This window comes from Plecotus auritus, assembly GCF_963455305.1.
Source record: "Plecotus auritus genome assembly, chromosome: 2".
NCBI lineage: Eukaryota > Metazoa > Chordata > Mammalia > Chiroptera > Vespertilionidae > Plecotus > Plecotus auritus.
The window spans coordinates 144,007,751-144,035,569 of record NC_137771.1 but is presented as its reverse complement, the minus strand read 5'-3'; the positions used below and the strand labels follow the sequence as shown (position 1 = coordinate 144,035,569).

The window sequence follows — 27,819 nt, the reverse complement described above, 5'->3', positions numbered from 1 at the left end:
GCCTGAAACCTCACCCCGTCTGAGGGAGGTCTCCTGCCCCCATGGCTGCTTTGCTTCCCACGCCCAGCTCAGATCGGGACACAGGTGACAGACAGTGACTTGGCCCAGCTCGGATTGGGACCCAGGTAACAGACAGAGACTTGGCCGACAGCAGCTGCCCTATATCTAAATCCAGCCTAGCACCAGGAATGCTCAGGGCCTACTCAAGAATGCAAATAATCCTTTCCACTAATATTTACAGGGTAAATTAAGATTGTTGGTAGAGTATTAAATTTGACAGTAAAATAATAATCAAGTTTTCAGATTAATTTAAATAGGCTAATTGAAATAAGTGAATATTCAAGAAAATTTAATTGTACTGGACAAAAAGCTGTTCCTAATGTGGTAACTAAAATTTCTATTGGTAGTTCATCTCATGGTAAAATTCCTAAACATGCAATGAAACTAAAGCAGTCATATTTTTGTGCAAAAAATTAAAATTTAAAGTTATCAAGACTGCATTATAAAAGTTACAAAAGCCTCCATTAATCAAAAAAGGGGGGATAGAAGGGTAATATCATGTAAGGAAAAATATCCTATAAGTAAATTACATCTAGAAAACTTTTACTTTACAAAATTAGTTTTCATTTGTAATGCTAACAGCAAGACACCCATGAAAAACACACATGGTGTCTAAATAAGACAAAGGAAAATCGTTTGGGCAAAAATAAAAAGGATCCCAAATCAATTATATAGAACAGATTCCTTTATTAACTTTTGGTCGAGAATATGTTTGTATATTTTCAGAAAACAACTCCAAGACCATGTGGATTCCTGCAAGAGAGGAATTGACAGGTCTGCTCCAACCACGAAGAAAAGAGGAGAAACAGTCCAGAGATGGAAGACGCTGACGACGCCTTGTCACGCTAGCAGTCAGCAACTGTGCGACGCAGCAAGTTGCCTAGGACCAAACCAGAGAGGGTCGGACCTGCATTGCCACCATGTGCCCACCATCCAGATATCATTGCTGACATGTACACTTAAGGAACTGTTTGACATTGAAACGGGGACTCAGAACTGTTGGACATGGAAATTGGGACTCAAACATTTTTTGTTATTATATGTTTATTTCTAGTTTGCAGAGGCAAGATTTTTTAAAGGAAAGAAATGGGGAAAAAATAGATACAGAGGCAAAGAAGCATTGAACAGACTGTCAAACTACAGCGGAAAGGCAGAGGAGGTTGCGGTTGGGGGGAGGGGGTGGCTGTAGGAGATCAACCAAAGGACTTGTACGCATGCATGTAAGCATAACAAATGGATAAAAAACACTGGGGGGGGGGAGGGGCAGGTAAAGGCATGTACTGGGGGGAAGGGGAGGCTGGGGGAAGGTCAATGGGGGAAAAAAAGGAGACATATGTACTACTATTTGTAATACTTCAAACAATTTTAAAAAAATAAAAAAAATAAAATCTTAAAAAATAAAAAATAAAAAAAAATTAAAAATAAATAAATAAAAAGTAAAGTCTGAAAAAAAAATTCAAACACTTGGAGGCTAAATAGCATGCTATTAAACAATGATTGTGTTACCAAAGAGATCAAAGAAGAAATTAAAAACATACTGGAAATAAATGACAATCCAAAATCTATGGGACACAGTGAAAGCAGTCCTGAGAGGGAAGTTCATAGTTCTACAGGCCTACCTCAAAAAAACAAGAAAAACTTGTAATAAATTACAAGGAGGTGAAAGGGGGAGAGAGAAAGAGAGAAACATCAACGTGAGAGAGACACATTGATTGATTGCCTCACACAGGTACAGGAGCAAACACACAACCCAGGCACGTGCCCTTGACCGAGAATTGAACCTGTGACCTTTAGGTGTGCAGTCTGATGCTCTAAATACTGAGAAACACTGGCCAGGGCTGCGGAGACCACATTTTAGGAGGGGCAAGCTTCTATCCCACCACATGCAAATGGCCAACATGCAAGTGGCCAACATTTGTGGTTAGGAGGTTTAAAGACCCTTGAGGTTCTCCCTTCCACTGTGGGTTTGGAAGGCCCTGGAGACCTAGGAATATCTTCATTCTCCTTACAAGTATCAGGGTGCAGAAAGAGTGCTCTCTAGCTGGCTTAGTGCCTGGGGGACAACCTTTCTTCCTCTTTCTACCCTTTCTGGGTCTGGTTTACATTTGTCAATTCTGGTTTTCTTGAGATACCCTTGGAGACTGGGGATAGGGTGGGGATAGGACTACCGAAAATAAATACTGTGATTTCCATGTCTCTGAGTATGAGTTGAATAGTCTTATATTTACATTTAGCATTAAAGCAATATAAAGAGGAATTGTAAAGTTTATGCTAATAATTTGAAATTCAGTTTTTCTTCACTTAGAGGGACATTAAATGGCATAAAAAATATAATGGCAAATTCAGAGAGAAATTGCAGAAGGAGAAAGCTTTATATTTTAGTACCTTTCATGGCCTTTTTTCCCTCCTTTTTGAACGAAGGTTTTTGCAGTTTCTTTTATTTTCTTATTTTTTATTTTTTTTGCAGTTTCATTTTTCACTGGACATCAGAAATTACGTAGCTGGAACTAACTGTTTAAAGAATCCAAACCAAATAGAAAAGTGCTGAGGAATATCTGGAAGAAGAAAAGTAACTTAATCTAAAGATGCTATATGGAATTTGTCTGATGAAAAGGTCAACAATTAGTCTCAATCTTCATGAATTGCAGTTTTTTCTAAGTTTGAAGACATTTCACATTTTAACAATTTTATGAATAATCTGTCAACATTAAAAATCTTTTTGTTTTATTCTTACTCATTGTATTTTCAACTCTTAGTAATTTTTACTTGAAAGTGAAAGAGGCTTTTAGAAAATATTTTTTGAAAACCCTACTGTTTAATAGTAACAACATATGAATCAGTTACCCAAATCAATCGATTTCTTTTGTAGGCAGAATGTAGTTAATGAAATTAAATTGGCTTTCATTTTCAACAAAAAAACAACAATGAAAATAGGCAATTTTCCTAGACATTCATCTAACTATAAAGTAGAGCCTTATATCATGTGATATAGATTATATAAAATATAAACATTTACACTTATTTTCACTGCTAACCAGACTTTACAGAATTTAAGATATTTAATAAGTCATCTGTTACTATTTTTCATTAAGATTGTTGATGTAGTAGTAGAAACATCAAAAGTACAGTAAGATCTTATTATTTTATACTAAAGAAAATAGTTGCCTTTCCTGTTAAATGTGCAAATAAGAATTCCTCAGAGAAACAGCCGATGACTAAAGGAAATTGCTTAAAATCAAGTTTAGGATTAAACAAATAGCTTAACAATATATGATCAATAAGAAAAGGCATGATTGCTATTAAAGAAGCTTAGTGTTGATTAAAACCTTTTGTTGCAAATTCTGTAAGTATAGCACCAGGATTTAGTGAGCATGAAACTTAATACATGCTAAAGAATATATATGTAGTAAATTCCTGGTTAAATTTAAAGCTTTTCCCTTTTTTTAAAAAAAACAAACAAACAAACCATTTTTTAAAAAATTGATTTTAGAGAGGAAGGGAGCAGGAGAGAGAGAAAGAAACATCAACGATGAGTGAGAATCATTGATTGGCTGCCTCCTGCACACCCCCTACTGGGAATTGAGCCTGCAACCTGGGCATGTGTCCTTGGCTGGAATTAAATCCGGACCCTTCAGTCCTCAGGTCGATGCTCTATCCAGTGAGCTAAACCGGCTAAGCTTTTCCCTTTTTTTAAATCCCACTCCCTGGAGTAGTCTTCTTTTATATATTCACAGAGTTTTCTCTTTTATTTAGGATCTGTTCAAGTATTATTATATTATCAAGAAAGGTGTTTTTGGTTCTCCTGTGTAAAATTGCCCATCTCCTCATTACTTCCAAATCTTTTTTTTAAAATCCTTCTTCATGGGACATATCATTATTCAACATTAAAATATAATGTCCATGAAGTCAGGGACACTGTTAATCATTTATTTGTTTTTCTCCTTTTTTTTTTGCTATAACCCAAGCACATAGAAAAATTCCAGACAGATGGCAAATATTCAATAAATATTTTTAAAAATATATTTTATTGATTTTTTTACAGAGAGAAAGGGAGAGGAGTAGAGAGTTAGAAACATCAATGAGAGAGAAACATTGATCAGCTGCCTCCTGCACACCCTCTGCTAAGAATATGCCCGCAACCAAGGTACATGCCCTTGGCTGGAATCGAACCTGGGACCCTTCAGTCCACAGGCTGACACTCTATCCACTGAGCCAAACCGGTTAGGGCCAATAAATATTTTTGAATGAATTAATAAATTAAGAAATAAAAGATGAACTCAAACCATCTCCAATTTTGGTTAATGCAATTGACAGAGATATATTAACTTATAGACAATGTAGATTGAGGATATTCTTAGTCAAATAATACATCATTCTTGCTATCAAGTAACTTACATATTGGTTAGGAAAGCAAACTATTACAAAATACGATTATGGTCCAGTGAGGGAGAACCATGAGCACTATTGTACATAATTGACTGGGAGCAGTTCAATTTATGTACTTGACTGACTGGGAGCAGTTCAAATTCTGTACTTAAATCTAAGGGAATTAATTGTTAAGGTCTAAGGGACTTTTCTATATCATTCATTTATTCAAAAGATGCATGCCACAAAATGACAGCAGACTTGAAGTAATTTAATGTTTCTCAGGAGTGAAAACAAAGTTTACAGTCATCCAGACTCTATTACAATTTAATATTTGGATGTACCATAAAGTTATTTAGTTATGATTAACTAGACTGACATTTCAATTATCTTCCATAAATAAAATATTCAGTGCACCTTTCAGAAGAGAAACAACTTTTCCTGAGGAGACAGGAAAATTTTGCCCTTCAATGTAAGTTGTCTGTAGTTTTAAAATTATTTTCTTAGGTTTAAGATATATGAAAAATACAAATAGTATAGCATATCTGTTACTTTAAATTATGGTTATTGCCTTTTTCAACTTATTATGCCACTGGTTTATATTCAGTGTATTTTGGAGAGCATTTAAAACTTTTATAAATTTTGTTTTTTACTTTGAATAGATGCACAGATTTTAGAAAATAGAATATTTCCTGTCAAAATTTTGAAAACACAATGCAGACTGTGAGAAATATCCAGACATAAAATACATTAGAATACAGATATAAAGATGCATGTATGTTTACAGTGTCCTTAGTTACTTACTCTAGCAATGTACAAAATGTTGGCATTTGAAATAGACTGTATTACCTAAAGGCAGTGAACTGTAAATTAAATATACATATTACATTTATAAATATATGAATAATTTTGTTGATTTACATCTATTTCAGTGTCAGTTCAATTCATTCATGAGCAAATATATTAAATGTGCAATCAAAACGTGAGCCTAAGGCAAGACCTATACAGAATAGTCACCCAATGGCACAGATTGGAGTGTTGAATGTATATTTTAAGAAGCCAATGAATTGGACAATCTGCTCCTGACAATAATTACTTTAAAGACCCTTTAGCAAATGTCAGCAGAATTGGTTTGTAATTTAGCATGTCTTTTACTCTGAACATGGCCCCTAAAGGTTTTTGCACATGTCAGAATATCCACCAAGTTTGTTTCAGGTTCACTCTCCATGATTAACATTTTCCCTTACTGTCTCTGACCAGAATAATCCGTTTTACTGAATTACACACCTTAATTTTCCTATCATGAACTGAAGATTAAAATTCAATATTTTCTGTGTTGCTTTCTTGTTTTAATCTCTAAATGAAACACCTTGAAAGACTATTTAAATAAACGAATAAAATAGAAGGTTACAAATATAGCTCTTAGGGGTTATAGGAGACAGTTAATTAAGGTTTATTGCAAAGATTTCTAATTATGAGAGTCACAGTCTTAAATCTAAAATCTTATTTATCCATCTAGAATCAGAATAATCAAGGAATGTTTCACATAACTACAGCTAAGTGGTTCTAAGTGATTCGGCAAACAGATTTTTACATTTGTTTAATTGTAAACAGATAGCAAACAATTAAGTCAAGGTTGTTTAATGTAGTTTCCTTAATATTTCTTAAACATGAGAAATGATTACATAGATGAAGAGGCAATTCAGGGTAAACTTCCTCTTTATCCTCATCCTTCGCATCGCATACATTGAGCAGTGAAAGCATAATTAACACAACTGTCTATATATTTTGACCTATAATATTTTATTTCCTTACTCATGTAAGGGTCACCTCATAAACAATATTACTAGTATTATGATGCCGATTTTCTTTTCCTTAATTGTGGCCCTGATAATATACCAGAATTTTCTGATAAATGCTGAATCTCTAACTTGTCTTGGCTAATTTACAGACACCCACTCATTTCTCCAAAGTTTAATTTAAATCTCCAGTTCCTTCCTCAAATCCTTCTGTACCTCTGCAATAGAGCAACTACTTAGATGCTCTGGATACATTAGTTGTCAATACTTCATCCCTCAACTGCTCAACCTTTCCGTGGTTCCTTCTACTTAAAATTCTTTCCCTTCTTCCAGCCTCATTTGGCCTAGTCATCTTCTAGTCATCTCTTAGCACAGAACTTAATGTAAATGTTGTTTCCTCAGAAAGAGCAGCCCTTACCCCCGCACCTGGAGAATACGTGCTGTTAAAATATCCTGAGCTTCTCTCCTTTGTAGGACTTAACCACAGTACTAATTACATACTTGTCAATTTACTTATTATTATCTGCCTCCCACCAGGGGGTGAGGTTTATAAGGATTCACTCACCATTGTTCATCTGTTGAACAAATTAAAGGTTTATGAATAGCACATATTGCTTTTATTTTTTAGTATAAAAACAATAATATGTAACCTATAGATAATGAAACAAATCATTTACTGTGGTCCCTCCAATCTAATAAAATTGTAATGTGTTATCAAATAAGTTTGAAAAAATGTCTCTCAGGCACTTCAAAGAGAATTTCCAAAGATAACCAAGTGAAATAATCAAAAAAACCATCCTGTATCTGCAGCTGTGAAAGTATCATCTTTTCAAGGCTGGTATGCTATGACAACAGCTGAAGTTTGGTTCTTTGACACTCCAGTTTCTATATGCTCCTCTTTTACCCAACTCGGATCTGACTTCTTGGTATAAAAAGAACAACTGATACATCCACAGATGAATTGCTTCATAATGTTATTCTTGCCTGGAGCATTTGCACTTGTTCAATATGTGAGTCTGTAATGTCAGAACTTCAGGCACAAAGAGATAGGGGATTCTTGGTGTCTCTAAAAATTACGACATGGAGATTGTCACTCATGCATGTAAGGCTGGTCATAATATTTAATTATGTGTGGCAATATTTTAGTTCAATTTTGGACTTTTATACATTTTCCAAATAAAAGTTAAAAATACGTTGATTCTTTTTATTACTAATCACACCTTAAAATAGTCAAATTAAATTAGGAATAATCATTCCTTAACATTCTTCTAAAAGATAAATTTATTAGGGAAGATTGCTTAATAACATTATCCTTCTAAAATGTATAGTCTCAATATACTGATATTATAACTTATTTCATGCTTACTATACCTTCTGTCCTTACAGCAATACAGTTTTAATGAAGTGAGAATTTATATTCTATCCTCTGCTAAGTGGAAAAGCACATTAAATAAGCTTTCTCCTAATCCCAGAATGAAAGGCTGCTATATATACGTATAAAATTATGATTCATATTATCATACATATTTTATTTATAGATATATTGTTTTTATACTAATGGAATTATTTATACCCTATAGTTAAGAATAGTTATGCTCGGATGTAGTTTTTTTTTTTTTTATTAGGTAGCAGCAAAAGAGCCTTAGAAATAATTTGCTAAAGCAGAGAGGAACAGAAGACCCTAATCCGTTCTATCCTGAAGGTATATTTGACAAGATTTTGTTGATACTATGAGAAAGAAGAAAAAAGAGAAGAAATAAGAATTCAATTTTGAGCCCTAACCGGTTTGGTTCAGTGGATAGAGTGTGGGCCTGTGGACTGAAGGGTCCCAGGTTTGATTCCAGTCAAGGGCATGTACCTTGGTTGCAGGCACATCCCCAGTTGGGGGTGTGCAGGAGGCAGCTGATTGATGTTTCTCTCTCATCGATGTTTCTAACTCTCTATCCCTCTCCCTTCCTCTCTATAAAAAAATCGATAAAATATATTTTAAAAAAAAGAATTCCATTTTGAACAACTGTAAAGCAACTTCTATGATGTAGAGCTATTTGTTAAATAAAGGGGAAAATTGCATAGTAAAGACAGAGATGGTGATTGTGTGATACTATTTGTCTTTGCTTTATTTATTCGATGCATTTCTGAAGATATCAGCAATGTGAAATATATAATATTTTGAATAAAATAGTCACAATCATTTCAAATATGTTTTAGTGGAATATTAAAATTTCTTCCTGCATATTTTACAGGTATAGCAATATTTTTTAAACCACTCCCCCTAATAATTATAGGTTCACATCGCTCTACTCCTAATCACTAGTCCCCTGGCCACTAATAAATTCTCCAATTGTGTTATTTCAAGAATGCTATACAAGTGAATCATACAGTATGCCAACTTTTGAGATTGGCTTTTATACCCACCGCTATGCCCTTAAAGTTAATCCAAGAGCTTGTATCAATAGTCTTTTAATTGCTTAGTTGTATTCCAACACTTTCTATATACTTTTATTTAAAACTAGAGACCCAGTGCACGAAATTTGTGCAGGGGGAGTGTCCCTCAGCCCAGCCTGCACCCTCTCCAATCTGGGACCCCTCAAGAGATGTCCAACTGCCCTTTTAGGCCCGATTCCGGTAGAATCGGGCTTAAACGGGCAGTCGGACATCCCTCTCACAATCCAGGACTGCTGGCTCCCAACTGCTCACCTGCCTGCCTTCCTGATTGCCCCTAACTGCTTCCGCCTGCCAGCCTGATCACCCCCTAACCACTCCCCTGCCAGCCTGATTGATGCCTAACTGCTCCCCTGCCAGCCCGTTTGCCCCTAACTGCCCTCCCTTGCAGGCCTGGTCACCCCTAACTGTCCACCCCTGCAGGCCTGGTGCCCCCCAACTGCTCTCCCCAGTAGGCCTGGTGTCCCCCACAACTGCTCTTCCCTGCAGGCGCAGTCGCCCCCAACTTCCCTCCCCTGCCAGCCTGGTCACCACTAACTGGCCTCCCCAGCAGGCTTGATCACCCCTAACTGCCCTCCCTTGCAGGCCTGGTCCCTCCCAAGTGCCCTCCCCTGCTGGCCTGATCGCCCACAACTGCCCTCCCTTGCAGGCCTGGTCACCCCCAAATGCTCTCCCATGCAGGCCTGGGTCCCCCCCAACTGCCCTTCCCTGCAGGCCTGGTCACCCCCAACTTCCTTCCTCTGCCAGCCTGGTCACCACTAACTGCCCTCCCCTGCAGGCTTCATCGCCCCCAACTGCCCTCCCTTGCAGGCCTGGTCCCTCCTACTGCCCTCCCCTGCTGGCCATCTTGTGGCAGCCATCTTGTGTCCACATGGGGGCAGCCATCTTTGACCACATGGGGGAAGCCATCTTGTTTGTTGGAGTGATGGTCAATCTGCATATTACTCTTTTATTAGATAGGATAGAGGCCTGGTGCATGGGTGGGGGCCAGCTGGTTTGCCCTGAAGTGTGTCCCGGATCAGGATGAGGGCTCCCTTGGGGCATGGGGCGGCATGGGTGAGGGGCCTGTGGTGGTTTGCAGGCCGGCCACGCCCCCCGGCGATCCAAGTGGAGGCCCTGGTATCTGGGATTTATTTATCTTCTATAATTGAAACTTTTTAGCCTTGAGCAGAGCCAAGCCTCCTGCTTACTCCGTGGCCGCAGCTATTTTTGTTGGGATTTATTTATCTTCTATAATTGAAACTTTGTAGTGGAGGCCGAGGCAGGCCAGGGCTGTGGGAGCTTGGCTTCCTCCATCGCTGGGGGCAACTCAAGCCTCCTGCTCTCTCCAGCTCCGTGGCTGCTGCCATTTTTGTTGGGATTTATTTATCTTCTATAATTGAAACTTTGTAGCCTTGAGTGGAGTCCACGGCTGGCCAGGGTATGCGGAAAGCTTGGCTTCCTCCATTGCTGGGGAAACCCAAGCCTCCTGCTTGCTCCGTGGCCACAGCCATCTTGGTTAGGTTAATTTGCATACCCGTTCCTGATTGGCTGGTGGGCATGGCTTGTGGATGTAGCTGAGTGATGGTTAATTTGCATATTACTCTCTTCTTAGATAGGACTAGAGGCCCAGTGCATGAAATTCATGCACTGGGGAGGGGGGTCCCTTAGCCCAGCCTGCCCCTTCTCACAGTCTGGGAGCCCTCAGGGATGTCCTATTGAAGGCCACAGTCAGGCCTTCCTCTGCGGGAGGCGACTGGACTGATCAGGGGAAGGTACCACCCCATCACCCTGCTGCTGCCATTGCCAGCCGCCACAGCGGCCAACATTGTTTTCATCAACATGGACTCCAGTCCCTTCACCATGAAAAAATGACATCTTTCTTTAGGCATTTTCAAGATGTCTCCTTCATAAGATATGACATTTCTTTATTTCTTTCTTTTTATCCTCACCCGAGGATATTTTTCCATTGATTTTTAGAGAGCATGGAAGAGAGAAGGAAAGACAGAGAGAAACATCAATGTGAGAGGGACACTTTGATTGGTTGCCTCCTGCATGAGCCCTGACCTGGGCCCCGGCCACAGAGGAGCTTGCAACCTAGGTACATGCCCTTGATCAGAATCGAACCCAGACCCTGTGGTCCACAGGCCGAGACTCTATCCACTGAGCTAAACTGGCTAGGGTAGGATATGACATTTCTTAGCCCCTCCAGCAGCAGACCTTAGTTTTTTCCTCCAGGAGTGAGGTGGAAAAACCCTAGATCACCTTCTTAGATTCTTATTACCCAAGTTACCAAGAACACTGCGAGTGGCGTACAGGGAGCTCAGCCAATGAGTGGTCAGAAAAGGTGTTTCCTCTGCAGCTCACGTGCAGAGGCGGGATTGCTGGCGAGCCATGTGTGTCTGCTCTGGGCCTGCTCTAGCCGTGCCGCAGCGGCTTGGGCAGACCCCCCTGTGTGTGTGTTCACTGCAGGCCTCCTCTAGCCATGCCATGCCTCACCGTGCACGCAGTCCCCTCCCGCCATTTGTGCACACAGCCTCCTTCTGAGCCAGTTGTGACTGTTATGGGGTCCCGGCTAATTTGCATATTACCTCTTTATATAGATAGATAGATAGATATCAATATATGTTGCTTTTAGTGCTTGTTATGGGCTGAACTGCATCCTCCTAAAATCCATATGTTTAAGTCCTAACCTTGGTACCTCAGAATGTGACCATATTTGGAGACAGGGTCTTTAAGTCTCGGATACAGACACACACAGAGGAAAGACCATGTGAAGACACAGGGAGAAAATGGCTATCTACAAGCCAAGGAGAGAGGCTTCAGAATGAGTTCAACCCTGCTGACACCTTGATCTTAAGACTTCTAGTTTCCAGAACTGTGAGAAAAGAAATTTCTGTTGTTCAAGCCCCTAGTCTATGGCATCTGTATAATACAGTGTATGCACATAGTTTTATCTTTATAAATTTGTTTCATATGTATATTCATATACAACAATGCTTTCTTCCATAAGAGAATTATTTGTGTATCCACATAATTTATGAATGCTTCTCAAATGGAATTTTTAAAATCTCTGAAGCTTTTCCTTTATTACTCTGCAATAAATTATTATGGAAGAATTGAAGAGAATACACACTTATATAAAAAGTTATAGGAGTATTTGTGCCTAACTATGTTGCGGTAAAAATCTATAGCATTATAAAGAGAACATTTAACTGAAAGCAACTGGATTTAAAAAATACATATATATATAGTTTTACTACTTTTTACAAACTGCACCTAAATAGCAGCATTTGGACATATTCTGGAATTTTTTGCTATTTCTTTTCAGAGTAGATCATGGTTAAGTATGTAGACTAAAATCTTTTCACTATATAGATATAAATTATAATTAACATAAAATCTTACTATTTGCTTTATTTATGGAAAAGGGATGGCAGCATAAATGGGGCAACATAATTTCTATTCATTTAATATTTTTATGTCTAACATTCATTAGTAATATGAACTGACACATTAAGATATATTGGATTATATAGGATTATATAAAAACATAAATGTATAAACAACAGAGAGAAGCACTGTATCTAATTAACATACTACTAAGAAGAAACATCAAAAATATCTTTCTGCACCTTAGGAAAGTACAAGAAACAACAACCAGAAAATCACCTCTGTGGTGTATAGAGTATACAATTGCACTTTAGTAAATATAGGATGTTATGCATCAGAGGGGGATTATGAGTCTGTTTTGAGAGAAGAGCAGTGGCACTTACCGTCTTGATCTGTGGTCACTGTAATGGCTGTGAATGGCTTGGGAGAAAAACTCAACTCAGAAACTCCATTCATGGCTTCTATTTCAAAGGTATAATTCACGTGAGACACAAAGTCAAGAACTATCACGGAACTGTTGATCAGGCCAGTATGTCTTGGGATGAAGCGGAGTCCTCCACCACAGTCCTCACACTGGCTGGTGTCTAAGCCACATTTCTTACAGATTACACTGTATGTGAGATCTTTTCTCCCTCCTGTGTCACTTGGTGGGCTCCATTCCAAAATAAGGGCTGTTTCATTGATGTTAAAAACCACATTCCTAGGAGCTGAAGGTGGCCCTAGAGAAAAGCAATTAAAAACAAATGTACATGTATAGGACAATAAATTAATAATGCTAACTTGAAAACTTCATCAATAAACACTTATTGGTCTTTTATATTAGTTTGAGCTCTTTCTCTGATGGGAACCATAAAGAACATATGGTTAATAACATCTGATTAAGTCCAGTAAGAAAGGAATCTTTAGGGGTGAAGATAGTCTAGAATCTAACTTTTTGAATTTATGTATTTTAATATAAAAAGCTGAAAATCTCTAAACGATATGGCAATTATATATTTTTTTAATTTGGTGATTGAAAATATATAATAATAAAACATTATTTTAAATTATGTGAAGGTTTTAATTACATCTTAATAATTACTTCACCATTTTAAAAAATTTAAAAATGAATATTAACATAAGTATAAGTTATAACAATGCATGTATATTCATGTACTCAGTCCTTCAGTCTTCATACTATGCTTGGTATGTAAATAAAACTACCATTCATTACCTTTGACAATCCCTAAGTATCTGTTTCTCACAGGTTGAAAATAAATGACCATAAATTTAGGGTGAAAAGAAAGTTTGGAAGAAGAGGAAGACAAAGGGAAACTGGAGGCAGGAGAAAGGTTTCTATTAGAGCCTTGCCAGTTTCATGGGATAAAAGCATTATTTGGAAGACAAAAAGCACATAAGAAATGGTGACTAGACTTTTATTGAGACTAACTTTATTAAGCACAAGTGTCTTCTTAAAAGCTGATAAAAAGACCCACACAACCTCATATTTGTCATCAAGACTCTGCATAAACCAAGTTGGTCCCAAGGAGTGGGTGAGTATGTTTCCTCAGTGTTCCTTTTCACTCTTTTTCCATACTTAAATCCTTTAACTCTTCCAGCCCTTTCTTAAAGTTGTATAAATAATCTTTTACTCTTATCTGAGTCCTTCAAACTTCAGTATAATATTTATTGGAAAATATTAACTCAAGTTCTACTAGGTGCCAAACACTGCACTATGTGTTATATGTGAAATACCAAAGAATCCTTTTTGTGAGATTATGCTTATAATATATATTTTGAAAAATAATTCTTTGCATAAATAACTAGTGAAATAACATTCCTGCTAATTTTCAGAGGATCTATTTTTAAGAATTTTTTGAAATTTCTGCTAATGAAGTGCATTTGCTTAGAAGTTGGGAAGGAATTTCTCTGCAACATTCTCTCCTCAGAAAGAAATTCAAGTTTTAATATAGGCTTCTTTTGGATTACAGTCATTCATTCACTAAATAAAATTTTTACTGACTCTTATGTGTGCTAGATAATCTGCGAGATCTTGGATTTATAGTGTGATCGGGATAGATATTCATGCTTTCTTGTTATTTATATTTTAGTTGAATGGCTAGATAAAGACACACATAAACAGAATAATAAAATAATTCTTGACTTTTTCTGTCTGACTTATCTTACTTAGCATGATATTCTCAAGATCCATCCATGTTGCAAATGGCAGTATTTCACCTTTGCTTATGGTTGAGTAGTTTCCCATTTTATATATGTACCACATCTTCTTTATCCTATCATCTTTGAAGGATACTTTGGTTCCTTCCATGTCTTGGCCACCATGAAGTAATCTTTTTAAAAAAGAGTGTTCGTGGAGGGAATGTCCTTAATGAGGACAGGGAACTCCTCAGTGAGATCTGTTATATGGACGGTGTCAGAGTAGCAGAACATTAGCCATAATCTACATGACTGTGTATTGGGTTTGAGATATAAGAAGTGTTATTATATATTTTCCTTTTTTTTTTTTTTTTTTTTTTGGCCAATCCTCACCTGAGGCTATTTTTTCCATTGATTTTTAGAAAGAGTGTAAGGGAGGGAAGGAGAGAGACAGAGAGACAGAAACAGATAAGAGAGAGACACATCAATCAGTTGCCTCCGGCACATGCTCCAACCAGGAAGGGTATCCTGCAACCCAGGTGCATGCCCTTGGCCAGGAATTGAACATGCGGAACCCCTTGGTCCACAGGCCGATGCTCTAATCATTGAACCAAACTGGCCAGGGCTATTTTCCTTTTTCATTTTGCTGGATCCTGATATCAGCAATATGATGGGTAGGGGCCTCAGCCATCTAGACCTAGAAATGAGATGGTTAGTTTTTCTAAAAGGTTTCTGCATAAGTTGCTTTATGCATTTTATGTTCCAGAGAGCTACAGAAATGTCTGCCTTCAGAAAGGAAGATATGGAAGGGATTATAAACTAGAGCACAGGGACAAGTAGCTTTTACCTCCAAACTAGACTTATGCCTGGGAGATAAAGATACATTATCATTACCATAATAATGTCTTCCTACAGATGGCATATTCATATTGTTGCTCTTTTGTCTTATTTATAATGGAGAACATGAATTATTATTCACTTATATTTCCCTGAATAGGAAGAATGTTATCAATTATGTTATGGGTGTCTGCAAGTATATGACTGTCCGCTTGGAGATACTTAAAAAAAAAAAAAGGCAGATACCCTTCTTACTCAAGGGTCCTCATATCAATTTGCATGACGATTAAATAGCTTTTTAATTGCTGTTAAATTGTGCCAGCTAAACTGTGATTTCATGCAAATATTAAGCTGTAATGACATGTAGTGAATCATTTACTAAGATTTAGAACTTGGAACAAAGAGAGACAATTAATTCTAATCCTCAGATTCAACTAAATTATGTGTCACTGGACTTTTATGAATGTGGCCTGATTGCTTTGTTATCATTTATGAATTATACAAAGATTATGTGATACATGTGGGGGGGGGGGGAGATCTCCTAGGAGCAATAACCCTTTTGGAGACATCTGTATTGAAATTTTTCAGGGATTTCCTTATTTTCATGTTTGTTTTTTCTTTAAAAAAATCAAGTAATTCACATAGAAGAAAAGCAATCTTCACCCTCCAAAATGACTTCATAGGAAAAGGGCAATTATTCTGATTTGCAAATAGCTGTTTTCTAAGCTCATCATATAATAAACCTTACATAAAAACTACAATTTTATTTTTACTAGTATACTAGAAAATATATTTTCAATCTTCTTTCCTCTTTTGTTGTTGCTTCTATTTGGATTCTTTTAAAGAATAAAGAAATAGTACTCTAATAGTAAAGCAAATAGAAGATTGTGGCAGCCCTGTCTCTTCCCTTCCCAAGAAAGCACCTGGCCTTGCAGCCCCCATCTTCTGCTTACAGTAGCAGAGGGCAGGTGGACTATGGTTTTGTATTATTTCATTTAAGTTTTTCCATGTAAAATGTTTTTAAGTTGAACAGGTATTTTCCAAAATATATCCTGTGCAATATCTTTAGTCCCATGAGATATTACACAAAATAATAAGCTCAGCACTCAAATTAAGATTCCTCTGGCAGATTGACACTGAAACAAAAGTAAAATAATTTGCTTCACTTTGTTGAATCCACCATTTCCCAAACATTTGTTCATACGGTCTTATTTTCCAAGAAACACTTGGAGAAATACTAGCATTCGGCAGAATACTCTTAAAGGCCAACAGAGAGACATATGAAAAAGTGTCATATTTCAGTTACTATATTGATTGCTGTAGATTTATATCTCATGTTTATAATTATAGAAATATACCTAAAAAACAAATAGGGTCTTTTTCATGTTGACTGAAGAGTGACTATTTGCCCATGAACTCTATAGCTAATTGTGGTTTGCAGATGCATTTTTAACCTTAAGAACAATGTCATTCAAATAAAAATTTGATCCAAATAACTGAGGATATCAAATCATGACAGGCTATTGCCTATAAAGCTAAATTTTACCAGTTTTTAAGTTACTACCTGACAATAAAGGTAGTTATACTATTTTCTAATAAAAAGCAATTTTTTATACCTATGAGTTTATAAATGAGAGAAAAATATTTCCATGTTAATGTATGCTAAAGTGACATTAAAAAATATTGAGCCATCTAGAGATGTTTAGATAAACACTTTTGCAAATAAGTAAATTAAAGAATTTACTAAAGAAAGATAAATACATAGGAACAAATGAAGAAGTATATCACTAGACTGTACTTCTTCATAGGAAAAGGACAGTTATTCTAATAATCTACTAAAATATGTTGTCAGAGATACATGCAAAAAAATGAAACTAGATCACCAACTTACACCATACACAAAAATAAACTCAAAATCAATAAAAGAATTAAACATAAGACTGAAAACCATAAAAATACTAGAGGAATCCACAGGCAGAGAAATCTCAGACATATGCCGAAGCAATTTCTTCACCGATACCGCTCCTAGGGCAATGGAAGCTAAAGGGAAAATAAACAAATGGGACTACATCAAAATAAAAAGCTTTTGCACAGCAAAAGAAACCATGAACAAAACAACAAGAAAGCCCACTGTATGGGAGAACATATTTGCAAATGTTATCACTGATAAAGGTTTAATCTCCAACATCTACAGGGAACTTATACAACATAATAAAAGGAAGATAAATAATGCAATAAAAAAATGGGCAACGGACCTAAATAGAATCTTTTCAAAATAAGATAGAAGGCCAAGAGACATATGAAAACATGCTCAAAGTCACTAATTATCCGAGAGATGCAAATCAAAACGACAATGAGGTACCATCTCACACCTGTCAGAATGGCTATCATCAACAAATCAACAAACGACAAGTGCTTGTGAGGATGTGTAGAAAAAGGAACCCTCATGCACTGCTGGTGGGAATGCAGACTGGTGCAGCCACTGTGGAGAACAGTATGGAGTTTCCTCAAAAAACTAAAAATGAAGCTCCCATTTGACCCAGTAATCCCATTTCTAGGATTATATCCCAAGAAACTAGAAACACGAATCAGAAAGGATATATGCACCCCTATGTTCATAGAAGCACAATTCACCATAGCTAAGATTTGGAAACAGCCTAAATGCCCATCAGCAGATGAGTTGATTAGAAAACTATGGTACATCTACACAATGGAATACTACGCTGCTATAAAAAAGAAGGAATTCTTACCATTTGCAGCAGCATGGATGGACCTGGAGAGCATTATGTTAAGTGAAATAAGCCAGGCAATGAAAGAAAAATACCACATGATCTCACTCATTTATGGAACATAAAGAACATTATAACCTGATGAACAAAAAGATAGATACAGAGGCAGTAAAGCACCGAACAGACTGTCAAATTACAGGGGGAAGGCTGGGGAGTGTTGGGGACGGGGGAAAGAGATCAACCAAAGGACCTGTATGCATGCATATAAGCACAACCAATGGACACAAGACACTTAGGGGGGGGGGGTGGAATGAGGGCATGCGACAGGGGGTAGGCGGGGGAAGGTCAATGGGGAAAAAAAAGGAAATATATGTACTACTATATGTAATACTTTAAACAATAAAATAAATAAATAAATAAATAAATAAATAAATAAATAAATAAATAAATAGCAAAATCAAAACCTCATGCACAATATTCCAAAATACAAGAAGGTGGGAACAACCCACCAATAGATCTATGTGGGTAGAACAAAGAAGAGGATAATTAATAGGGCATTTGCCCTTCTACAGAACAAAAGAATTCCAAAATTACCAACAGGGATTCTATATATAGCACAGTAGGCAAAATTGAGAAAAGTATATAAAAAGGAATGGGTTCTTCTCACTACAATAGAATGTGAGTGAAAGGGTTCATAATAAACTCTTTAGGGCATAGAACACTCCAGTCACTACAAACTCTCAAAACTAAATACTCAAAGCTCTCTTCCAGAATAAAGCCACACTGAAGAGAAACTACAGGGAACAGGCCCCAGACTGAAGAGGACAGGGGCAATAGGAAAAAATAAATAAATAAATAAATAAAATAAAATAAAATATGTTGTCAGCTCTTCATATAAAAATAATTTAAAAATCTAAAAGTCATTTTATTATTTGTATAATCATTATTATGTTAACTTTTATCCATGTCCATATTGCTAACAGAATATCTTCTTTATATAATTTCTGAAAAGTATATTTAATAGGATCATCTATAAGCAGAATTTTGTATTATTTTTCTCTAAACCAATTTGTACTCTATTTATAAATTTTGTTCATAAAATGTTTGTATATTTGGAAATGGATGACAAGTAATCATAAAACTGGTGCTCCATGGGTAAGAAGAAACTAAATCAATTTATTCAGATAAAGAACTGTGGCCCAGGTAAGTACTATGTTTATGTCAAGATTATGTAGTATATTAGTGGTAGGATAATACCTAGGATTTTTATGTTTATATTTTTTTAATACCACATTGCATTCATCCTAGAGACGAAGAAGATCTGTTAAATAAACACAATAAGTATTTTATAGTGCTTTGTTTAGAAAGTATAGTCACATACAAATTTTGAAGACATACAAATTATTGAGCAATTTATTGCCTTATTACTACAGATTCCTTTTAACAATGTTATCTTCGAGCATTTAAAAGAGTTTTATTTACAGAAGAGCAATTGAAAATTAAATTTTCAAAATAAATATGCTCAAAATAAGCAGAAGCATGTGCACTTTAAATTTTTTGCATTCCATTTTTGTATAGTCTCATTTTGTATTCCATTTTTGTATAGTCTCATTTTCTTCAATATTTTGCACCTTCTTTAGTAACTAAATTGATGTCTAAAATTAAGACTTGTTTTCCATTAATGTTTTCATAATACTGTTAATGACAATTTAGATAATTAATTTTAGATTCTCCATTCTTTCTAAAATTCATAGTTAAAGAAAAAGAAAAAAAAATAAATCTAATAGATAAAATAACATTCACTTCAGAATAAAACCTAAACTCAATCTTGTCTACAAGAATTTTCATATCCAGGCCCATCCCTTTGCCTCATGCTCCCTTTTGTTACATCTCAATCCTTTGCACATGCTGTTTCTTTTTTATTTTTTTAGTTTATTGACCTTAGAGGGAGAAAGGGAGGAAGGAAGGGAGGAAGGGAGGGAGGGAGGGAGGGAGGGAGGGAGGGAGGGAGGGAGGGAGGGAGGGAGATAGAGATGTAGGTTGCCTCACACACACACGCCCCATCTGGAGATCAAACCTGCATCCTAGGTATGTGCCCTGACTGGAATCAAACCAGCCACCTTCTGTGTATAAGACGATGTATGAACCAACTGACAAACCAGTCCAATTTAGGTTTTACCCGCTTTGTGACACCCTCCTTTTGTCCTCAGTCAGAACTGAGAACTTTTATACCTTGTAGGCACGTATTCAGAAATATAGTCAACATTTTTAAGCACTCTTTTTTTTTTTCTAAAGAATGTACTTAACATTTCACATGACTTATTTAATTCTATTATCATAATAAATCTATAGGGTAGTTATTAGTATCCCTATCTTATAGAAGTGACTGATGCTTATCAAATTACATATTACACTGAAATATCTGTATTCACGTACACAAGTCTACTGTGGTCCAGACTGAACCAAAGGCAATATCTGCTTTTACAAAGGGAATGAATATAATGCATGGCTTTATGCAATCTTTCAAGAATTAATTTTTACATAGTGTAAAATTCGACAAATGTCGTAGAGCAGAGTTCAAGGTTATACTTTTTGCAAGAGCCTGACCCACATGGCTTGAAATCTGAGAAGCAAAATGAAATATTTATATCATCACGATCATGATGAACTAATAATGATTCATAACAAAATGGATAGCCACCCTATCTATCCCTTGGGAAGAAAGAAAAACTTAAAATATAGTTCTGTAGATACTCAAAAACTTTCAAAGTAAATACTTTGGCCCCAAATGTCTATGCTATACAGAATGGATATAAGTTTACCTTGGGAAAATTCCAAAAAAATAGTTATCAACCATCCTCATCAATGCATAAAAGAGCACCAAACCCATAGAATAACTAATTGTAAGAATTACTGAAATGTATTATAGCTGTGCATATCAGGAGTTAAAGAGCAAAACCATAGGTATGATAAAAACACACTAAAATACAAATGAAATAATTAGAAGGCTGGCCTTGTGTCTTCTGAGTTAAAAATGATCTCTTTTTCATAATATCATGAAAAAGGAGAAATCATGCACACCTACAAAAATCCCTTTCCGCTTGAGTTAAACATGCATTAGAAATAGAAAAGAGAAATATGAAGAGACCAAGCACTATCAAAATGTGTAACGTCGTGGGGATAATTATGAACCCTCTCTTTCCAATTATGCATGCTTATTGGTAAATGGTCTGTTGCGTACAAGCTGCTGATACTGAAAGGGATAACTCTCTCTGAGTTCCAACTGCAGAGGGCAAGAACAGATTCACCCTGGAAGCAAGCGGTAACCCAGTTCTCCAGAGTGGTAACTCAATTCTCTAGCGTTAGCAGAAGGACCATTAATATTCTCTTCCTATAGAGGAACCTCTCCCAGGTGATTGGGTAAAAGATCCTCCACTGAAATAAAAATTAAAGTATTTGTGCTTAGGAAACTCTACGAAGTTCAAGTGACATCTTATATGAGTGATCTGTATTAGGGAAACGGATTCATTACATACCGGTATCTATTCTGTAATGTAAAGGTCATTTTAATTTAAAAATAAAAACCATTGCAATACATGGAGTGAATATTTAGAGTTATTTTCTATAAAAAGACAAGTCAAGAATATAGCACACCCTGCTAACAGTAATAAAATCCATCTTTACAACTTCTATTTCGGCCTTGGTAAAATTGTGGCTGCTACACTGGGTTTGCAATGAACCACGTAAACAATCAATTGCACTTTTGTATTTTAGTTGTGAGATGAAAAAGCAAGGAACCAGAATGGTTTTCTCCTTGCAAAATGTGCTTAGGAGAGGGGGTGAAGTCTCTAAGAGATGGGGAAAAAGAAGAGATAGCAAGTAGAGCAGGGGTACCTGTACCCACCGAGAAGTGGGATTCCTAAGTAGGGCAGCAGAAATGAAGAGCATCTCTCCTGCTACAGTCAGCACACTATCTGTTCTATTCAAAATAAGAGTGACAGAATAATGACTTTCTTAGATGGCCAATTATTCCAGCAATAAAGAAGCCATGTTTTCAATGTTAGCCTTAGAGCAAAAGTAAATTCAACTTTTACACTTTCATCCCAATCACTGTTATTGTATATCACATACAAAGAAACAGAGACATGATATTTGTCTTGTATTAAGCATGAAGTTTGAAAATACTATTTTTACACAGAAGGTACTTGACTGCATATTTAAATGACAAAAAAAAAATAAAAAGAAATTCTGATGTGCATTAGAATTATATACCTATATGAGTGACATTTTATTTTTTGAACTTTTCTAAATAGGTAACACAAATGTTTGTTTAATCTATTAATCTTCCAGGACTTGTTCAGTAGCTTTAAAAAATTCTACGGATTTAAATACAAGAGAAACATCAAAATAGAAATGCTATGAGTGTGGAATTATATTTTGTCTAACTTTTCATGCATCCATATATAAACCCTCATTTCATTTCTCTTGACCTTTTCATGCTTTCTGCCTTTTCTGCTTGACAAGCACTTTCTTAGTAACTCTTATTTTCCTCTGTTTCTTCAACCTCAGTAATTTCCCTTCTGGCCTGGAAAAGCCTTAGACAGTTATTTTGATAACAGACTTGGCAGGCAGTAGGGTCTCCTGCCCTAATTGATCCAGACTTGATATTGTGGAGCGTCCCCCACAGCTCATCCTTTAAAGCATAGAACATACATTAATGAGTCACCTGAGAAATAAAGTTAAGAGTTTATAAAGTAGATTAAGAAACTGGAGAAAACATTTCAGTATTTTATTTTAAATTTCTTATAATTTCTTTGTATATTTTGCAGTTAATGCAAAAAAGAATGAACTTTTAAAAAATATATTTTTTGTTGATTTGAGAGAGGAAGGAAGAGGGAGAGAGAGATAGAAACATCAATGATGAGATTCCTTGATCAGCTGCCTCCTGCACGCCCCAAACTGGGGATCAAGCCTGCAACCTAGGCATGTGCCTTGACAGGGAATCCAACCGTGACCTCCTGATTCATAGGTCAACGATCAACTACTGAGCCATGCCAGATGGACACACACATGAATTTTTAAAAATCAAGAAGACCCAAACTCTGAAGTATGCCACTGGTACAACTGTGTATTAGGACTATTTGAGAGAGACCCTAATGTAGTTAAAGTTGGAGAGGTTGAGACAGGCCAGGGCTAGACTATATATGTCCTTGAGTTAACTCTTACAATATTGGGCTTTGAAAGACTTTAGGTAGAGGAAGTGGAAATATGATCAAGGTTTTGTTTGTGTTTTTAGTAATAATACTTTCTAATAGTTTTGAATATTTTGAGGGATGAAAGACAAGGAAGGGGACTTGCCGAGATATTATTAAATTAATCTAAGGAATAGTTGAGGGCCTTAACTAAAAGGATAGAGTTAGGAACTGACAGGAAAGAATGAATTGAAGAAATGCTAAGAAGTAGAATTCATAGGACTTGTGACCACTTGAACATGTTGAGGTTGGGGCAGATTTATGAATCTAAACTTTTTGGCTTGAATGGATAGGTAGATAAAGATTCACGAGGGGTATATGAGCAAGCTGGGGTAGAAAGAAATAAAATTGGCTTTTGCATGTTGAGCTCGAAATTATTAGTTAATTTGTTCATTGAATTTTACTTAGTGCCTAGTATCAGCCAGGTACTATTATTAGTGCAAAAGATACAATAAAGAAAGAATATCCATGACTCATGGCCCTTTCAATCTACTATGGGTTGAATGACTATAAACAAGAAAGCAATTATACAAATAAATCTGATATTTTCAAAGAGTAACTGGGAGGGATTCTATTTTTGAATGGGTGGGCAGGAAATGCCTGTCCTAAGAACTGGTATTTAAGCCTGAATAACAAAAAGAAAACAGTCATGTTCAGGCATAGAGGGCATTTCAAGGAGAAGAAAGTTCTGGCATTAAGGATGAGAACAAACTCAACATCTTGGAAGAATTACTTGCCAAGCCTTGAGACTGCTGGCTACTCTGCTTAGGGAGTAAAACTGCCCTTTTTCCTCTCCCCTTACCCCTCTTTCTGAATTCTCTTATTAGGGAAGCTTTCTAACCATTTGAAGATAATGGTTTGTTAATTACAATCTGGATGCAAATGGCCCACACTGTTTGGCCTTGTTTTAACGTTCCTGTCTGTTTCCCTATTCCTCCTGCCCTGGAATCCTGTAACAGAAGGTTGGAGATACAGGCAGGTTTCCATAGGACAAATAGGTTGTCAGATCCATAATTAGTTTGCTAGAACACTCTGGACCTTAGGAGAGCAGACTGGGATAAGGATAAAATATAGGCATCATCTATTTACATGTGCCATTTGAGGAAGAGAACATGTGAAAAGATAAAAAGGCAAAGAAAGGGATGTGAGAATAATTAACATTTAACTGGCGAGCAAAAGAAGAGAACCCATTAACAGGGACAAACACAATGGTGAAAAAATTAAGAGGGTGAGGTAAGACTGCAATATCTTAGACTGAAAGAGAACAGATAGTTTCAAGAAAAAAGGGAGTAATCAAAAATAATTAAATGTTGTAATAGGACAAAAATGTTTCTAATGGAAAATGGCAAATAAGATCATTGGTGAATTTTTCTTAAGACAGTATACTTGAAGTGGTGTAAGAAAAATCTGATTGAAGTAGAGTGAAGAGCAAAAATCTGAGTGCAGTAGAATGAAAATTAAATTAAAAGTGAAGAAGTAGCTATAGCCAATGAAGACTGCTTTTCCAAGATGTGTTTTGAAGGAGAAAGAATATTGGATTGGGAGCATTTTTTTAATGATAGAAGTTTGAGTGTACTTACAGGCTGTGAGCCAGAAGTTAGTGAGAAAAAAAAAAATAAAAAGTCAAAAGAGGAAATTAAGAATGATAGCCAGGCCAGTAGAAAGTTTAGGATCAGATTACCTCACCACCATCACCAACACAATTGTTCAAGAGATTAGCTCTGATTATGGGACATCTTTTTTTTTGTTGTTTCAACTTTTTGAAACATCTACAAATCTTTATGTAGAGACCTCACCAAAAATTTTATACATAGGTGGAAAATAAGCATATGAAAAGACACTCTGCATAGCATGTCATCAGGGAAATGCAAATTAAAACAACGAGATACCACTACACACCTATTACAAATAGCCAAAATACACAACACTGACAACGTCAAATGCTGGCAAGCATGTGGGGCAACAGGAACTCTCATTCATCGTTGGTGGGAATGCAAAATAATAATTTAGTGGTTTCCTAAAAAATTAAACAAACTCTTACCATATAATCCAGCAGTCACACTTCATGATATTTACTCAAAGGAGCTGACAACTTATGTCCACACAAAAAGCTACACATTCATGTTTATCAGCTTATTCATAATTGCCAAAACTGGAAAGCAGCCAAGCTGTCCCTTAGTAGGTAAATGGATATATGAGCTGTGGTACACCCAGACAGCACTAAAAAACAAATAATATATCTAGCCATTAAAAAGACATGGAAGAATCTTAAATAAATATTACTGAGTGGAAGAAGCCAGTCTAAAAAGGCTACATACTGTATTATGAATGAGACAGTAAAAAGATAAGTGGTTGCCAGGGGTTGGTGGGTGGAAAGGATGAATAGGCAGGGCACAGATTTTGTGGCAGTGAAAATATTCTGTATAATGCTATAGTGATGGGTACATGTCATTATATGTTTGTCCAAATCCATAGAATGTACAAACCAAGAGTGATCCCTAATGTAAACTATGGACTTGAGGTGATTATGGTGTGTCAATGCAGATCCATCAGTTGTAACCTATGTATAATTCTGATGAGGATGTTGATAATGAGGAAAGCTATGAACATCAGAGGTAGGAGGATACATGGGAAATTTCCATACTATTTTTGTTGTGAATCTAAAACTGTTCTAAAATAAAGCAATATTAACAAAAATCTTTATTTAAACAAATTATGTATGTTACATGTTTCAAGATCGTGAAATAAAAAAGACACATATCTCTGTATTGAGGGAGAGAAAGCAATATTCAATGCTCCAACCGAGCCACACTGGCCAGGGCTATTAAACTCTAAAGTTATTGTTATCCTATATAATAAAGAGCTAATATGCTAATTAGACCGAATAGCAGAACAACCATCTGGAGGAAGCCAGGGTTGTGAGGCCCCTTGCATGAATTTCGTGCATTGAGCCTCTAATATATATATATATATATTAATTACAGTTTACATTCAATATTATTCTGTATCAGTTTCATATGTACAGCAAAATTGTTAGAAAACCATGTGCTTTACAGAGTGGTCCTCCTGCTGCTTCAAGTACTTACCTGGCCCCGTACATATTTATGACAATATTACTGACTGTATTCCCTATGCTGTAATCTACATCTCTGTGACTATTCTGTAACTACCAATTTGTACTACTGGATCCTTGACCTTTTTCACCCAGTCCCCCAATCCCTCTCATCTCTGACAACAGTCAGTCTGTTCTCTGTATCTATGAGTTTGTTTCTTTTTTGTTTGTCTATTTATTTTTTTTCATTAGAACTCTTAATGGTGAAATCACACACATTGTTGTACCAGAAACTTAAGGGTTGTTGATGGCACTAAGAGGCAGGGAATGACTTCCCTGGAGTTCTTAAAATCACATCATTTCTATAATCATACACAATACATATATGAACTTTGTCCTTACTATGCTGTTTATCAGCCAAAATTCCTGGTTAGTCATTCCCAATATTTTACTACTTTATTTTCTTTTAAACTCATACATTCAAAATCTCCCTGCCCATGATACTAAGGGGAAAAATACCTCCTTTTAAACCCCTGAAAAATTCTCTGAAAACAGTTTCAAATGCTTACACTGACAAAAATCATCAGAAAGTGAAGGGATTGACTGTTTACCTGACCCAAATTCTGACCCTTATATAATACACTATTGGAATAAAGGCATTAAAGAATGGCTAATTTGTAGATATATGATCTCAAAGTCAAGGGAGCTTGGAGTTATTAAAATTTGAATATTGTTTGTGGCTAATGGAAGAGAGGAAGGATTGACTACTTGTTTGATTTGCAGCTTCAAAAGTACTATGTCTTGGTAAACCCTGGTGGTCCTCTTAAGAAGGACCAGGGTCTAATTGTCTAATTGTTCAATGACCTCTTGACTTGTCATTTTCCTGATTATTTCCCCCCCAATAATCTAATCCTTTAATCTTTCTGAGTTATGATGCTTTGGAGTTTATGTGTCTCCCTTTTCCTGAATACTGCAATAACAACAACGGTCTCTCATCTAATCAGAGTGTAATCCAAAAACTTTACTGACATCAGATACCTACTATGTGCTAGGTATTGTTCTTAGCACTTTTCAAATATTAACTTATTTAATCATCATAACAAAAGAATGAGATAGGTACTGTTACAATCACTACAAATGGTACAACTGAGGCTAAGAGAGGTTAAATAATTTGTCCAAGGTTACATACCTAGTAAGCACCAAAACCAAGATTTATGCTCAGATAATTCGACTCTAAATGATGGCAAATTACTAACACTATGCTAAGTCTTTGCTAAAATAAGGCAAAGAAGTCCTCAAGGGAGCAGTAGAGAGAAGCCTTGAGAGGGGAGCCTTCTAGGACTGGACTATGAGACCTGACAAAAGTTTTCAGCTTTTTGGGGGGAGTTCTCGCTTTACCAGGTGTACCAGTAAATAATGCGGATTTTTTTCAATAGATGGAGTTACACATATGTTGATATATATGCGATTTGATATGTATGCTATTTTGTTGTATTGACAGCAAGCTTCAAAACTTCATATATCAAATTTGCTGAAGGTGTTAACATCGTAGATATTTTTATGCTTAAAATTGTTGAATTTCATGCCAAAAAAAAAAAAGCATTTGTGGGAAGTTTTAATTCATTACTTTATTTTGAAGAAAAGTGCTGCTGAAAGTTATCATATACTTCGGGAAGCTTATGGTGAACATGCTCCATCTCAAGATACTTGTGAACGTTGGTTTAAATGCTTTAAAAGGGATGATTTCTATGTGAAAGACAAAGAACGTCCAGATC

General features: G+C 36.2%; 1 protein-coding gene across 3 annotated transcripts in view; it reads right to left on the bottom strand.

The window, feature by feature from the left end:
* The window catches only part of EPHA6 (EPH receptor A6), a 1,057,231-nt gene that overhangs the window by 556,809 nt on the left and 472,603 nt on the right, over window positions 1-27,819 (bottom strand). For all 3 annotated transcript variants that reach the window (XM_080654948.1, XM_080654950.1, XM_080654949.1), the window contains one exon: window positions 12,422-12,757. In XM_080654948.1, the coding sequence (XP_080511074.1) occupies window positions 12,422-12,757 (336 nt within the window). The remainder of the gene's footprint in view (window positions 1-12,421; window positions 12,758-27,819) is intronic.